Source organism: Coregonus clupeaformis, chromosome 10 (assembly GCF_020615455.1).
Source record: "Coregonus clupeaformis isolate EN_2021a chromosome 10, ASM2061545v1, whole genome shotgun sequence".
Taxonomy (NCBI): Eukaryota; Metazoa; Chordata; class Actinopteri; order Salmoniformes; family Salmonidae; genus Coregonus; species Coregonus clupeaformis.
Genome location: NC_059201.1, coordinates 18,702,122 through 18,716,062, shown reverse-complemented (window position 1 = coordinate 18,716,062; position 13,941 = coordinate 18,702,122). Strand labels below are relative to the sequence as shown.

General features: G+C 44.3%; 1 protein-coding gene across 1 annotated transcript in view; it reads left to right on the top strand.

The window, feature by feature from the left end:
* The first annotated feature begins 13,017 nt into the window (after positions 1-13,017).
* LOC121575266 (complement C1q-like protein 4) overlaps positions 13,018-13,941 on the top strand; it is a 31,492-nt gene continuing 30,568 nt past the window's right edge. Inside the window, exon 1 of the mRNA XM_041888240.2 lies at positions 13,018-13,855. Coding sequence (XP_041744174.1) covers positions 13,310-13,855 — 546 coding nt within the window. The 5' untranslated portion in view covers positions 13,018-13,309. The remainder of the gene's footprint in view (positions 13,856-13,941) is intronic.

Genomic DNA, 13,941 nt, shown 5'->3' with positions numbered 1-13,941 from the left:
TCCTGCCACGAAATGGATGGGTTATGGGTACTCAACCAGGGCATGCCCAGCACCACCGGATACGCAGGAGAGTCAATCAGAAATAGCTGAATCATCTCCTGATGACCCCCTGCGCACACATCCTAAGTGGCGCAGTGACCTCCCTGATCAAGCCCGTACCCAACGGACGGCTATCTAGGGCATGAACGGGGAAAGGAACATCAACAGGAAGAAGGGGAATCCCTAACGCTAAACAAAACTTTTTATCAATAAAATTCCCAGCCGCGCCTGAATCTACCAGCGCCTTATGCTGGGAATGAGGTGCTACCTGTGGAAAACGCACAGGCATACAAAAATGTGCAACAGAGAGCTCTGGGTGAGTGGGGCGCCTACTCACCTGGAGGGAATCCCCCAGTGTGGGACCTGTCGTCCTCTCCCCTAGGAGGCCATCCCCAGCACCTAGCCGCGGTGTGTCCTCCCCGACCACAGTTGGTGCAAGGGATGGACCCCCTAGTAAGCCGACCCCTCCTCTCTCTAGCGCCAGCGCCCCGAGCTCCATGGGGCACGGCTCGGAAGCGCTGGAGGGTGAAATGGACGGACCCCCTCGGAACGCCCGCGGGTAGCTAGCAGGTTATCCAGCCTGATGGACATGTCGACCAACTGGTCGAACGTGAGGCTGGTGTCCCTACAGGCCAGCTCCCGACGGACGTCCTCTCGTAGACTACACCTGTAGTGATCGACGAGGGCCCGATCATTCCACCCTGCATCTGCCGCTAGAGTCACGGAATTCGAGGGCGAACTCCTGAGCACTCCTCCTCCCCTGCCGGAGGAAGACCAGACGCTCCCCGCCGCTTTCCCCCCCGGGGATGAGTCAAACACCGCCTTGAAGCGGCGGGAGAACTCGTTGTACGTTATGGTGTCCGCGTCGATCCTCCTCCACTCCGCGTTGGCCCATTCCAACGCCTTCCCGGACAGGCAGGAGATCAGGGCGGACACGCTCTCATGTCCCGAGGGCGCCGGATGCACGGTGGCCAGGTACAGCTCCACCTGGAGAAGGAAACCCTGGCACCCGGCCGCGGTCCCATCGTAAGCCCTCGGGAGCGAGAGTCGGACTCCTCGGGGTTCTGGTGCGGGAATAGGCTGACTGGCCGATGGTGCTGGCACGGAGGGTGGCGGTGGAGGCGTCCCCCAGCCTCGGATGGTGGTGATCACCTCCTGCAGTGCGGTCCCCATCTGCAGGATCTGGTCCCCTTGCTCCCCGGACCCTGTCCTCCAGAGTCGCCTGGGCTGCTGCGGCTCCTGCTGATTCCATTGTGGTGTATTATTCTGTCAAGGCGTGCTGTAGGTGCAGTGGCGGAATCAAACGCAGGACGCAGACGGATAATCCAACAGACTTGTATTAAGCCGAAACACGGCAAACGGACAACACTTGCCCGAAGGCGAAATACGCACGAAGGCGAAAAAGAAACAAAACAGCGCACAAACAGGTGCGTAAACTCCAGCGCAGTGGAGAGAAGCTCAACCGAGCGAAAACACGTCTGACACAATCAATAATACACAACACCTGACAAACACAACGGGAACTAAATAGGACACTAATGACACTAAATGAAAACAGGTGTGACAACACTCAGACAAAAGCAAACGAACATGAAACATACAACGGTGGCAGCTAGTATTCCGGAGACAACGAACGCCGAAGCCTGCCCGAACAAGGGAGAGAGGCAGCCTCGGCCGAAACCGTGACAATCAGCCTTTAGTGCAGCCTCGGGGCTGTCACTAAAGTTCAAGAAAGGGTTACAGTCTGAGGCCAGCTCAGTACTGTATATAAGGAAATCGTACACACCTATAAGAGCACTGTAAAACTATGTCAAGAGAACGCATTCACAGGGAGGATCTGAACGCCGTTATACATCTTGTGCAGCTATATTTATGGTTAATCAATGTATTGATGATTAAATCAGCCATTGGCTAGGGTTTGCATATAGATGATATGTTAATTCCCTTGGTTGGTTTATGAGTTATCTGTTAGTTTAAAGGTGGAACTTGAGGAAAGGTTGAGCTGTTCCATAGACTTCAATGGAGCACTTCCGCTTCTTGACTCCTGGCCTGGAGTTAGAACAATCATGGCCGCAGCATGAATAGTCTATTGGCAATACAAACTGACCCTTTTCCCTCTCTTCTCAATCACCCTACCGCTTTCACATTCAAATTCAAACAGGCTTTATTGGCATGAAAGGGATGATCCAATGTTGCCAAAGCGGTACAGTACACAAAATAATGACAGAATTTTATAAGGAAGAAAAATAGTGTCAAATCAATACATGACAATTTCAGGTAACAAATAAATATGGTAATTAGAATAAAGGAATTGCATTATGAGTTTCAGCTTTCTCTCCATTTCTTTATCATTAAAATTTTTCTCACTCATGCATTGCCTTTTTGTCTTCATATCCCGCTCTATTTGTCCCTCGTGTCTATCCTTATAGCAGATATATATTTTGGGGGTAGGAGTAGGGAGGGAGGGGGAGGGTTGGCGAGACAAGAGTTTTAATTAATACTTCACTATGGGGGGGTGGAAGTTGGATATGCCTGATACAAATTGTTTTGGAGGGATTCAGCGGATACCTTTGATCAATTGGTAATGAAATGTACAGGACACTCTCTCTCACTGTCTTCCACTCTCTTTCATACACACACACTCACACACACACTGACAAATGTTATATAGTATTTTACAAGTGCTCACACGTGTTGAAAGCTGCATACTGTATCTTGCAAACGTCTTATTTTTTAAATGGATGAGCAATGTTTAGGGCATGCACAGCTTGGGTACTGATGTAAATACTGTGGGTTATACCAGCAAATTACAAGGCTCCACCTGTCCACACTTCCACCCACACACACACACACGCACACACACACACACACACACACACACACGTTTGTTTTACTATCCTTGTGGGGACCAAACAATTGATTCTCATTCAAAATCCTATTTTCCCTAACCCCTAACCCCTAACTCTAAACCTAACCCTTAACCTAACCTTAACCCTAACATTAAACCTAACCCTAACTCCTAACTCCTAACCCTAATTATAACCCTATCCCTAAACCTAACCCCCAAGCCTAAAATAGTTTTTTCCTTGTGGGGACCAGCGAAATGTCCCCACTTTATCATTGTTTTACTATCCGAATTTTCCTGGTTTTAATCTCCTTGTGAGGACTTCTGGTCCCCACAAGGATAATAAAACCAAACACAAACACCAAATTAGTAATAAGTGGCTCTGGGGGTGCACTCTGGTTCACCCAGAGCTCTGCCCCACTGTAAATCCAAATACTCTACCTTATACTTACATTACACACTGTTTATCATGATATGTCCATTCAACAATAATGACTGTATGACACAGCACACTGATCAGCAACAACATCAAAGATGGGAGCAATACAGCCAATACCAGTCGCCCCTTCCATACTGTTCAATATTTTCATTTTGCCAAACAACTACATGTTCATGACAAAATATGTAATTACAGAGCATCGATACAGACATGAATTGGGCCAATAAATCACTGTTTGCTGGTGTGAAACGGTTTACTTAACCTTGAGAGTGTCAGCAGAATTAAAATGTGAGAATTCAGTGAGAAACCATCTCAGTATGCTTCACCATATTCCCCAGCTGAGGACGAAGTAAGAGCAAGGGATGGGCAGACAGAGAGGGGAAAAGAGATTGGTGAAAGAGGAGAGAAAAATGGAGGGAGAGAAGGAAAGAGTGGACAAATTGGAAGAAGAGGAGAGATGAGATGGTATAGGATAGAATGGGATGAATGAACACAGAGACTAGGACTGAGACTGAGGGAGAGAGAATAGATGTCGAGAGGAAAAGCAGACATATTTGGTTTGAGAGAGGAGGCAAGGTGGAGGCAAGATGTGGAGAGCAAGGGATGGAGAGAGTGAGAGAGAAGGTGGGAGGGAGGGAGGGAGGGAGCATGAGGCAGATGACAAATTGTGATTAATAGATGGGGTCCGGGGCAGCAGTGTGGAGCGTTGCTCATTAATAGAGAGAATTAGAGAAGCTGTGCAACTCAATCTGCACACTGTCACTCGCAATCAGGGACCATAATCAGATATACACAAAGGCAGAGGTGCATGCACACACACATATGCCTTCATGTGTGTGTGTGTGTGGGTGTGTGGGTGTGTGTGTGTGTGTGTGTGTGTGTGTGCATGCATGCACGCTCTTAGGCACACGCAGATACACACACGCAGCCACATGCAGATGCACACACACGCTAAGGGTCAGACTTATACAGAAACGCTTGGTAAATCTAAAAATATGTCTAAGCCTTCTCATAGACAACATGGCACCATGCCTGCACTGTATTTCAGTATCGCCCTCCCTCTCAATCTCTTTCTGTCTCTCGGTCCTATGAGCTTTTGGGTCAGGTCAGGCCCTTTCCAAAGCAGATAATTTGGCTTGGGTGCTGTCACACACACACATACACACACACACACACACACACACACACACACTCCCTTCCTTTCCATCGCCTGGTTAATAAGGTGGTTACCTCCCGGATCACATGTTAGCTTCCTGCTCAAGACCTGATTGGTTTGTTGATTGTTTTTAAGAGGAGCTCCAAAGAACTCCACACACCTTAGTGGTCTATCACCTCCCCCCCTCCCCCCTCTCTATCTAAGTAGCTGAACTTCCTATTCCTCTTAATGACAATTATTGAGAGTTACTCCACATACATTTTGTAGCAATAACTTGCTTAAAACTTGTTAAACTCAAGAAGCACCCGTTGTAAGGACTGTTTAACGTTGGTCTGACCAATCGGAATCTATGCTTCAAGATTGTTTTGATTACATGGACTGGGATATGTTCTGGGTCGCCACTGGGAATAATATCGATGTATTCAGTGACTGGGTTCATCAGGAAGAGCATAAGTGACGATTAGAACATCCAAACCAGAAACTGAAAGCGCGAACCACCGCATTTAACCACAACAGCTCAGCCTACAGCTCAGCCTTCAACACCATAGTGCCCTCTAAGCTCATCACTAAGCTTACGTTCGGTACCTCTGTCAAATGTGTCTCACGTGATAGAGAGGATCAGCGCAGACCCTTTATGGCGCAAAGAGCAAAGTGCCTGCTCTACTTACTGAATCATTGCTAGAGCTGTCTGGGCTGCATTGTTAGCTCCCCACTCATGCTGCACAGAAATTAACACACTTGAATAATGCAACACGGCATGTAGAAATGTTGAAACTGTTCATAACTGTTCGCAAAACAATGTCCATACAGGCTAGAACACTTTTACAATGCAAGACGATAACGGTAGCTTCCAGCTTTAATTGTAGGTTAACTTTCCTTGCTAGTTTACAGCTGAAACAACATAAATTCACTACCCTAGTACTTTGTTTACAAACCATAACGCAAAAACATACTGATTTCAAAACTGATTGTCACCAAAAACTAAATGAATTTACCACGTCTCCCTCACCACCAAAAACTCATTCACTTCTTCATCTCCCTCGCCTCCCATCTGGTTTCCACTTGATTCCATAGCCACAAAATCAGATTCCACAGACACATTCACAGCCTCTGCAAATGACGCCATTACTTTCTTACATTTACATTTTAGTCATTTAGCAGACGCTCTTATCCAGAGCGACTTACAGTTAGTGAGTGCATACATTATTTTTTTATACTGGCCCCCCGTGGGAATCAAACCCACAACCCTGGCGTTGCAAACGCCATGCTCTACCAACTGAGCTACACCCCTGCCGGCCATTCCCTCCCCTACCCTGGACGACGCTGGGCCAATTGTGCGCCGCCCCATGGGTCTCCCGGTCGCGGCCGGTTACGACAGAGCCTGGATTCGAACCAGGATCTCTAGTGGCACAGCTAGCACTGCGCTGCAGTGCCTTAGACCACTGCGCCACTCGGGGACCGAGTGGCGGTTAACTTAAAGAGACAGCGCACACTATTATAAAATAGGAGATTATATGCAAATGTTGTTGATCAGTACAATAAAATAATATGTTCTCCTAGCAGTTGCCAATAAAATAAGTCTTAAATGGAAGAGATTGTTTGTCATCTATAGCCCCATGAAATAATCTAAAACAAGCTCAATAACTGAATGCATGCACACACTCCTATTGAATCATATGCATTCATCTGTGTTGTGAATAGACCTAGGCTACATATTGACTTACCCAGTTTATTAATAGAGATTTACTTTTCAAATACATGTTTACCATTATGTTGTTTTGTAGTTAGATTGGTAAAAATAAAGTCTAATTGATTGTATGATTGTATAATTGATTCATTAATGCATAATGTACATGGCTGTCTCAAAATAATTTACATAAAATGTTTCAAAAGTAATGTCATTGAATTCAAAAGATGCCCAACAATTGAACAGAGCAGTAGCTGAGTTTATCTGTCTGGATCAAGTGCCGTTCTGTGACTTTGGCTAATATGCCTTAAGTTTTTTTGTTGCGGTATCGTTTCGGTACTGTTTTGAGTATCATGATGGTTTAGAGTATTGTGATACTAAACCTGGTATTGGTATTAAAGTCAGAATTCTGGTATAGTGACAACACTAGTGGCCACGCACGTCTCCAACTCAATCATCAAGTTTTCTGACGACACAACAGGGGTAGGCCTGATTACCAACAGCGACGAGACAGTCTACAGGGAGGAGGTGAGTGCCTTGGTGGAGTGGTGACAGGAAAATGACTTCTCCCTCAACGTCAACAAAACTAAGGAACTGGACTACAGCAGACAACTGAGAAAGCATGCCCCCATCCACATCGACGGGCCCGCATTGGAGACGGTCAAAAGCTACACAGATAGTAGGCTGAAGAAATATGTCTTGGCCCCTAAGTCCCTCACAAGCTTCTACAGATGCACCATTGAGAGCATCCTGTCGGGCTGTATCACCACCTGGTACGGCAATTGCACCGCCTGCAACCGCAGGGCTCTCCAGTGGGTGGAGCGGTCAGCCCAACGCATCATCAGGGGCACACTGCCTGCCCTCCAGGACATCTACAGCACCCGGGGGTCACAGGAAGGCCAAGAAGATCATCAAGGACCCCAGCCACCCAAGCCATGGCCTGTTCACCCCGCTACCACCTAGAAGGTGGATACAGTACAGCGTCAAAGCTGGTACTGAGATACTAATGAATAGCTTTTATCTCCAGGCCATCAGACTGTTAAACAGTCACCACTAGCCGGCCTCCGCCCAGTACTCTGCCCTGAACCTCAGACACTGTCACAAGCCAGCTCCACCTGGTACTCTACCATGCACCTTAGAGACCGCTGCCCTATTAACATTAGAGTCATTGAACACTGGTCACTTTAATAATGTTTACATACTGTTTTACCCACTTTATATGTATATATTGTATTCTAGTCATGGCTCATCCTGTATAACTACTGCTATACACACCTTTTCTATTCACATACTGTCCATACTGTCTATACACACCATTTACATACATATACAGTATATTATTTATATACCGGACTCAGGTCCGGAAGCTAACTTCCTGCAATTCTATCCATTTTGCTATGGGGTTTTATACTGTGCATTTATAAACTGTATTCTCGAAATAGCTCATTCTAATATTTGTACTCCTGTACATTGCATTCCTGTACACTGTTTATACACACCACATATTTATTTATATACTGGATTCTTGACATAGCTCACTGTATTATATCTACTGCTGTACATATCATTCCTAGTAGCCTACATCTTGTGTAAATTAATCCGTTGTAGGTACATATAGATTTGGATTACTGTTACAGTGCTACTTGGGTTGTTAATTGGATTCGATCCGACATTTCCTAATTTATTTATTTTTACTTTCTGGATTTTGTGTGTATTGTTTTGTATTGCTAGGTACACTGCATGACCAAAAGTATGTGGACACCTGCTCGTCGCACATCTCATTCCAATATCCTGGGCATTAATATGGAGTTTGTCCCCCCTTTGCTGCTATAACAGCCTCCACTCTTCTGGGATGTTGGAACATTTCTTGCGGGCACTTGCTTCCATTCAGCCACAAGAGCATTAGTGAGGTCTGGCACTGATGTTGGGCAATTAGGCCTGGCTCGCATTTGGCGTTCCATATGATCCCAAAGGTGTTGGATGGGGTTGAGGTCAGGGCTCTGTGCAGGCCAGTCAAGTTTTTTCACACCGATCTCGACAAACCATTTCTGTATCGACCTCGCTTTGTGCATGGGGGCATTGTCATGCTGAAACAGGAAAGGGCCTTCCTCAAACTGTTGCCACAAAGTTGGAAGCACAGAATCGTCTAGAATGTCATTGTATGCTGTAGCGTTAAGATTTCCTTTCACTGAAACTAAGGGGCCTAGCCTGGACCATGAAAAATAGCCCCAGACCATTATTCCTCCTACACCAAACTTTACAGTTGTCACTATGCATTCGGGCAGGTAGCGTTAATTTCACCAATAACCGATATTTAATAAATATAATGAAAAAAGGTAAGAAGCATTTCAAGGTCCTGGAGTGGCCTAGCCAGTCTCCAGATCTCAACCCCATAGAAAATCTTTGGAGGGAGTTGAAAGTCCGTATTGCCCAGCGACAGCCCCAAAACATCACTGCTCTAGAGGAGATCTGCATGGAGGAATGGGCCAAAATACCAGCAACAGTGTGTGAAAACCTTGTGAAGACTTACAGAAAACGTTTGAACTGTGTCATTGCCAACAAAGGGTATATAACAAAGTATTGAGAAACTTTTGTTATTGACCAAATACTTATTTTCCACCATAATTTGCAAATCAGTTCATTAAAAATCCTACAATGTGATTTTCTGGAAAAAAAAATCTCATTTTGTCTGTCATAGTTGACGTGTACCTATGATGAAAATTACAGGCCTCTCTCATCTTTTTAAGTGGGAGAACTTGCACAATTGGTGGCTGACTAAATACTTTTTTCCCCCACTGTATCGGCATATATGTCGGTGACAGTAAGTTTTGTCGCCCAAAAAGCTGAATCGGTATCGGACTCCAAAAAACATATCAGTCTGGCTCTAGTTTTTTCTTCCTGCATATGCTAATGTGACCAGAGGCTTGTCTGGTGCCCAGCAGCTTAGGCAGCTGACAGTATGCATCCCGAGGAGTGATCTATTGATCCATATTCAATATGTGCAACACTTTCCCCCTCACTAAAGTTGGCCAATGAATAAATAAAATGTAGACAGTACATCCCACACTTAGGCCACAAAAGGCTGACATAGGCGAATCAGGGGCAGACTTAGTGATTTGGAGCACCCAGGCAGAAGCCAGTTAGATTTCTTCAGTTAAAATTACATCTTCCTTTCTTTTTCTTTTCTCTGCCCCACTCTGAAAGCGCCTCATTGCTGCAGCTTAATTTCAATGAATGTCACGTTTGCAATCATATTGTGTGAAACAATGCACGGTAACTCTGTCAGGGTGGAATAGTCCATTGTTATGAACCGGTCCGTGGGTGATTAATGACACTTGTTTCTACTATTTTGAGAAAAACTTGGATTATATTCATATTGATATGAAGTATATGTATATGTATGGAAATAAATTATTGATATATTATGAATTATTATTCAGCTGTATGGATTCATTGACTTTTTTGGAGGCCTTTTTTGTCAACAATGTTGCCTCATTAAGAGATAAAAAAAAAAAGGATTACTAGTATTATTTTTTTTTAAATTATGCCCAGTTCACGAGGCCCCTTGATGATATGAGGCCTGAGGCAATTGCCTCTTCTGCCTAATGGTAAGTCCGCCACTGAGGCCAATCTTGTTAGATCTTCTCCACAAACAAATTTACTCAGACTAAATTATTTTCAATCAATTTAATTGGCAAACATGTTTTAATGGACTGTAGCTTAGAGAACATATATATTTTTTAAATGAACAGGCTTTTTGATAGAGAATTTAGAAATCTCACCACAAGGTCAGATATAGTGTGGAGCAGGGTGATATGGCATAAATGACACAGAATAAAGAGGATGAGCCTGTTGACATTAACAGAGAAGAGGCTAAACGTATAGAATGTTTAGAAACATAGGAAGAGTGAAGGAACGAATGAAAGACAGAAAAAATAAGACGAGAGGTTGTCAGTATCAATGTCTTTCACCACTAATGAGGTCTGAAAGCTGGAGAAACAGAGGCACTGACACCAGCCCTGAGAACACCACTCCCCCCTCTCTCTCTCTCTCTCTCTCACACACACACACACACACACACACATTTTGTCATTCTTCACATCGTGTCAGTCTCACATAATCAGTACATCTCCGATCCACGCTAGTCTCTTTTTCTTTACCTGCCCCCCCAAAGAAAATACCCACCTTAAAATGTTACACTTATGCCTATATTATACAAATATCCTGCTATTTGTCTGCTCATATCTTTAACAAGTTTTGAAAATGTACAAGGAAGAAATAACACCTAGCAGAAAAAAGACCTTAACACAGACATAGAGGTTGGCTTAAATTAGACCTTGATAAATGTAGGCTTTAGTCATTACATCCTGTTAAGCTATCATAATCATAATATAATACTTTGTATTCACAGTAGGCTACACACACTGTTAGGTCTACACACACATTATTTTTTTTCTGCATGTAAAGTAGGCCTAGCCCAGGGTAAGACAAAAACGAAATGTCTCTATTGTGGGGATGACAATAGGCCATATACATTAGTGTGACATATGGTCGCCTAAACAGTCATGTCACTAGAATGTGAGAGTTCTGTTCAAGCACCCACACACACACACACTTTGTGTACATTATAGAGCTAAGAAAATACGTTATCAAGGCGCTAATAAGAGCATAATGGCACCTACATAGCCTAAAGGTCACAAAGAATGGGACCGTGTGAGAGCGGAGAGAGGGAGCGCAGAATCATTGTTCGAGGGGGCGGGGGAGAGGAGTGCTAGACTGTCAGAGGCGAGAAGAGGAAATCTAACAAGTGAGAGAACTGTTGCATTTCGGTAAAGACGTTTACCACTAGATTTCAAGATGAAAATCTACAAAACTTCTCGTTAGAATATCTTGGAGCATAGAAAGGACAGGGAAAAGTTAATTAGTTAAGTCACTGTTTATCTGCCTCGGGTGTTGATGTCCACTCGAGTGATCTGTTACGCAGTGAATGAAAAAAAAAAAAAACACTCAGCACACGACGGCTCATTGGAGTAGGCTAGCCTTTAGTCAAAGTGAATAGTTTGTGGTTTACGATAACAATTTTGTTAAAATGAGAAAAGAAAACGGAAAGTGGATTTGCTGTTAGTTTTCGAGTTCGTCGGACTTATTCCATAGCTTGGCATCTCACCAAGGCGAAGGTGAGGATGAGCTGTCTTCACAGATTTCTCGACCAGGTTGAAAGTCTGACTGCGCTTGGCTGATAGGATCACCATACCACGTCGTATCGCAGATTATCGACACTTCTATTGAGCAGCGAGGAGGAAAAGGTGAGCGACTATTAATGTATATTTTTTAAATAAAGTTTTAAAGATTTGTTTTAAAATAGCCTCTCTATCTCTCATAGAGCTTTTAATTTTTAGGAACTTAACAAATATGAACGGTCACATTAAATATCGGAATGTGTTTGAATGCTTGAATACAGTTATGTTACTGATAATTCATTTACTATCCTATGTCCCAAAAATGGACTAATGTAGTTTACTATGCAAAGCACATTTTTGGTTTAAAATTATTAGTAGACATGGCTATTATTAATTATTTGATTATTACTATTATTATTATTCCAATGAACAAATAGTCTCACATTTATCCACAAAGTAAATGTTCAATCTTGCACAATTGTAACCATTTAGGTCTACAGTTTTAAATAATGTTACTTTACTACACCTCTTGCAATTTTTACATCCAATGTAGCTCAGACCCAATAGGATAATTTAAACAATTTACTGCTTTACAGTAATTAAATTAATTATTTGATTTGTGATAATTGTTAGATATTATTTAACCTTCATTGTATCTGATCATGATAACTATGGCATAGCCATAACCCATAGTGAAAATACTGTATTAATTTAATCAGGTCAATCTCAAAATATATTTCCTTCCCCCAATAGAATGCTCCTGGCACAAGATGTCTGATTCGGAGGCAAACAGTGGAACCTGAGATATTCTCTGCTACGACTCAGCGCGCCACAAAAAACAGAGGAACAAGTTTTCATGAGGAACAGAACATTTTCTCAACACTGTGTTTCAATAAATACTGACTTAAAAAAATACCTATCTGAGAGAGGAATGTGTTAGTCTACCCGTGAGGAAAACACACCCAGGATTAAGTAAATGAAAAATACATAGAGAAAGAGAAGCACAAGGAAGAAGGAAGGGAAAAAAGCATTTTTTCATTCCCCTCCACTGATCCTTGGACCAGACAATTGAGTGCCCTTCACTGAATGCCTTGGGTGAGATGGACTCCAGTGGGAATACTGGAGCAGCAGACCCCACCTGACAGCTCTCCAACTGAGAAATATAAGAACGTTCCACCAGGAGATTCTGCTGCCATTCTGGCTGAAAAATATTTATATTTTTAAAGAACCCTCTAGAACCATCTACAATCTACTATATTCCATCCCAGGGAAAAACCTTCCAAAGAACTGGATGTGTGACTTAATCAGTTTCAACCCATGTCTGTAACGGGGAGAAGGTGTCCACACTCAACTGGCTGGTTTCACCTCTAGCCCGCCAAAAGACAATAAATTAGTACTTTTGATATCAGTGAGATCTTTACTGAAAATAGGGATGAAAAAAGTGAATAAATATTGCTTTGAGGACAAAAAGTCCAATCTTCAAAAATAGATGTGAAGAAAAAGGTGTTGAGAAATCCAAAGATAAATCTAGAGAAACATTTTTTTAAATTATGGAATGGAAAAACATGTTTCTCCTCCTGACATTTGACTTCAACAACTGAGCCTTGTTGTTCCTTCAGTGTCCTATAGCATCTCATTCCTTTCTTTACGTTGAAATCTCCTGTATTTCCAGTCTCTCCTCACAACCCTCCTATCCTTTCACTCTCCCTCATTTACCCCTTCTTTCCCTTTATTTTACCTAACTACCTCACCTCCTACTCCTGGTGTAGAACCTCTCTGCCTCCTCCCCTTTCCCCCCTTCAGTGCCTCTCTCTCACCATCTCTCCCCTTAGTCCCGGTTTTCCCAGAGTTCATTCTGGCCGGCACCACCATTCCGGCCAAGGGGGAGGAGGACTTCCTTACGCTGGCCGCCTCCCGGCTCAGCCGCAGGAAACGTGTCATCGGGGCAGGAGTGGGCGTGGCCATGGTGCTGGTGCTGCTGGTTGCTATCCCCTTATTGGTTCACACCACCAAAGGGGGCGCGTCTGGGGGTGGGAGCACCCATTATGAGATGCTCGGCAGCTGCAAGATGGTGTGCGACACTTTCACCCCCCCACAGGGAAGCCACGAGCTGACTGCTGTCTCCCCCCAACCCCCAGACTTCACAGGGAGAAGGGGCAAATCTGGGTTTCGTGGGAGCCCTGGACTCCCTGGCCCCCCAGGCCCCAGAGGTCCCCCAGGAGAACCAGGCAAGCCAGGCCCCCCTGGTCCCCCCGGCCCTGGCCCAGGGGGCTACGTCCCCTCCTTCTACAGCCCCAAGATTGCCTTCTATGCAGGCCTCCGCAAACAGCATGAAGGGAGTGAGGTGTTGAGGTTTGACGACGTGGTGACCAATGTGGGGAACTACTATGAACCCAGCACTGGCAAGTTCACCTGCCCCCTACCTGGCATCTACTTCTTCACCTACCATGTCCTGATGAGGGGGGGAGACGGGACCAGCATGTGGGCCGACCTGAAGAAGAATGGACAGGTGAGACAGAGAGGAGTGTATTGTTGTGTGTGCGTGTGTATTTGGGGGAATTGGCTGTTCATGCCCATGTCAGTTTCTCAATAAAT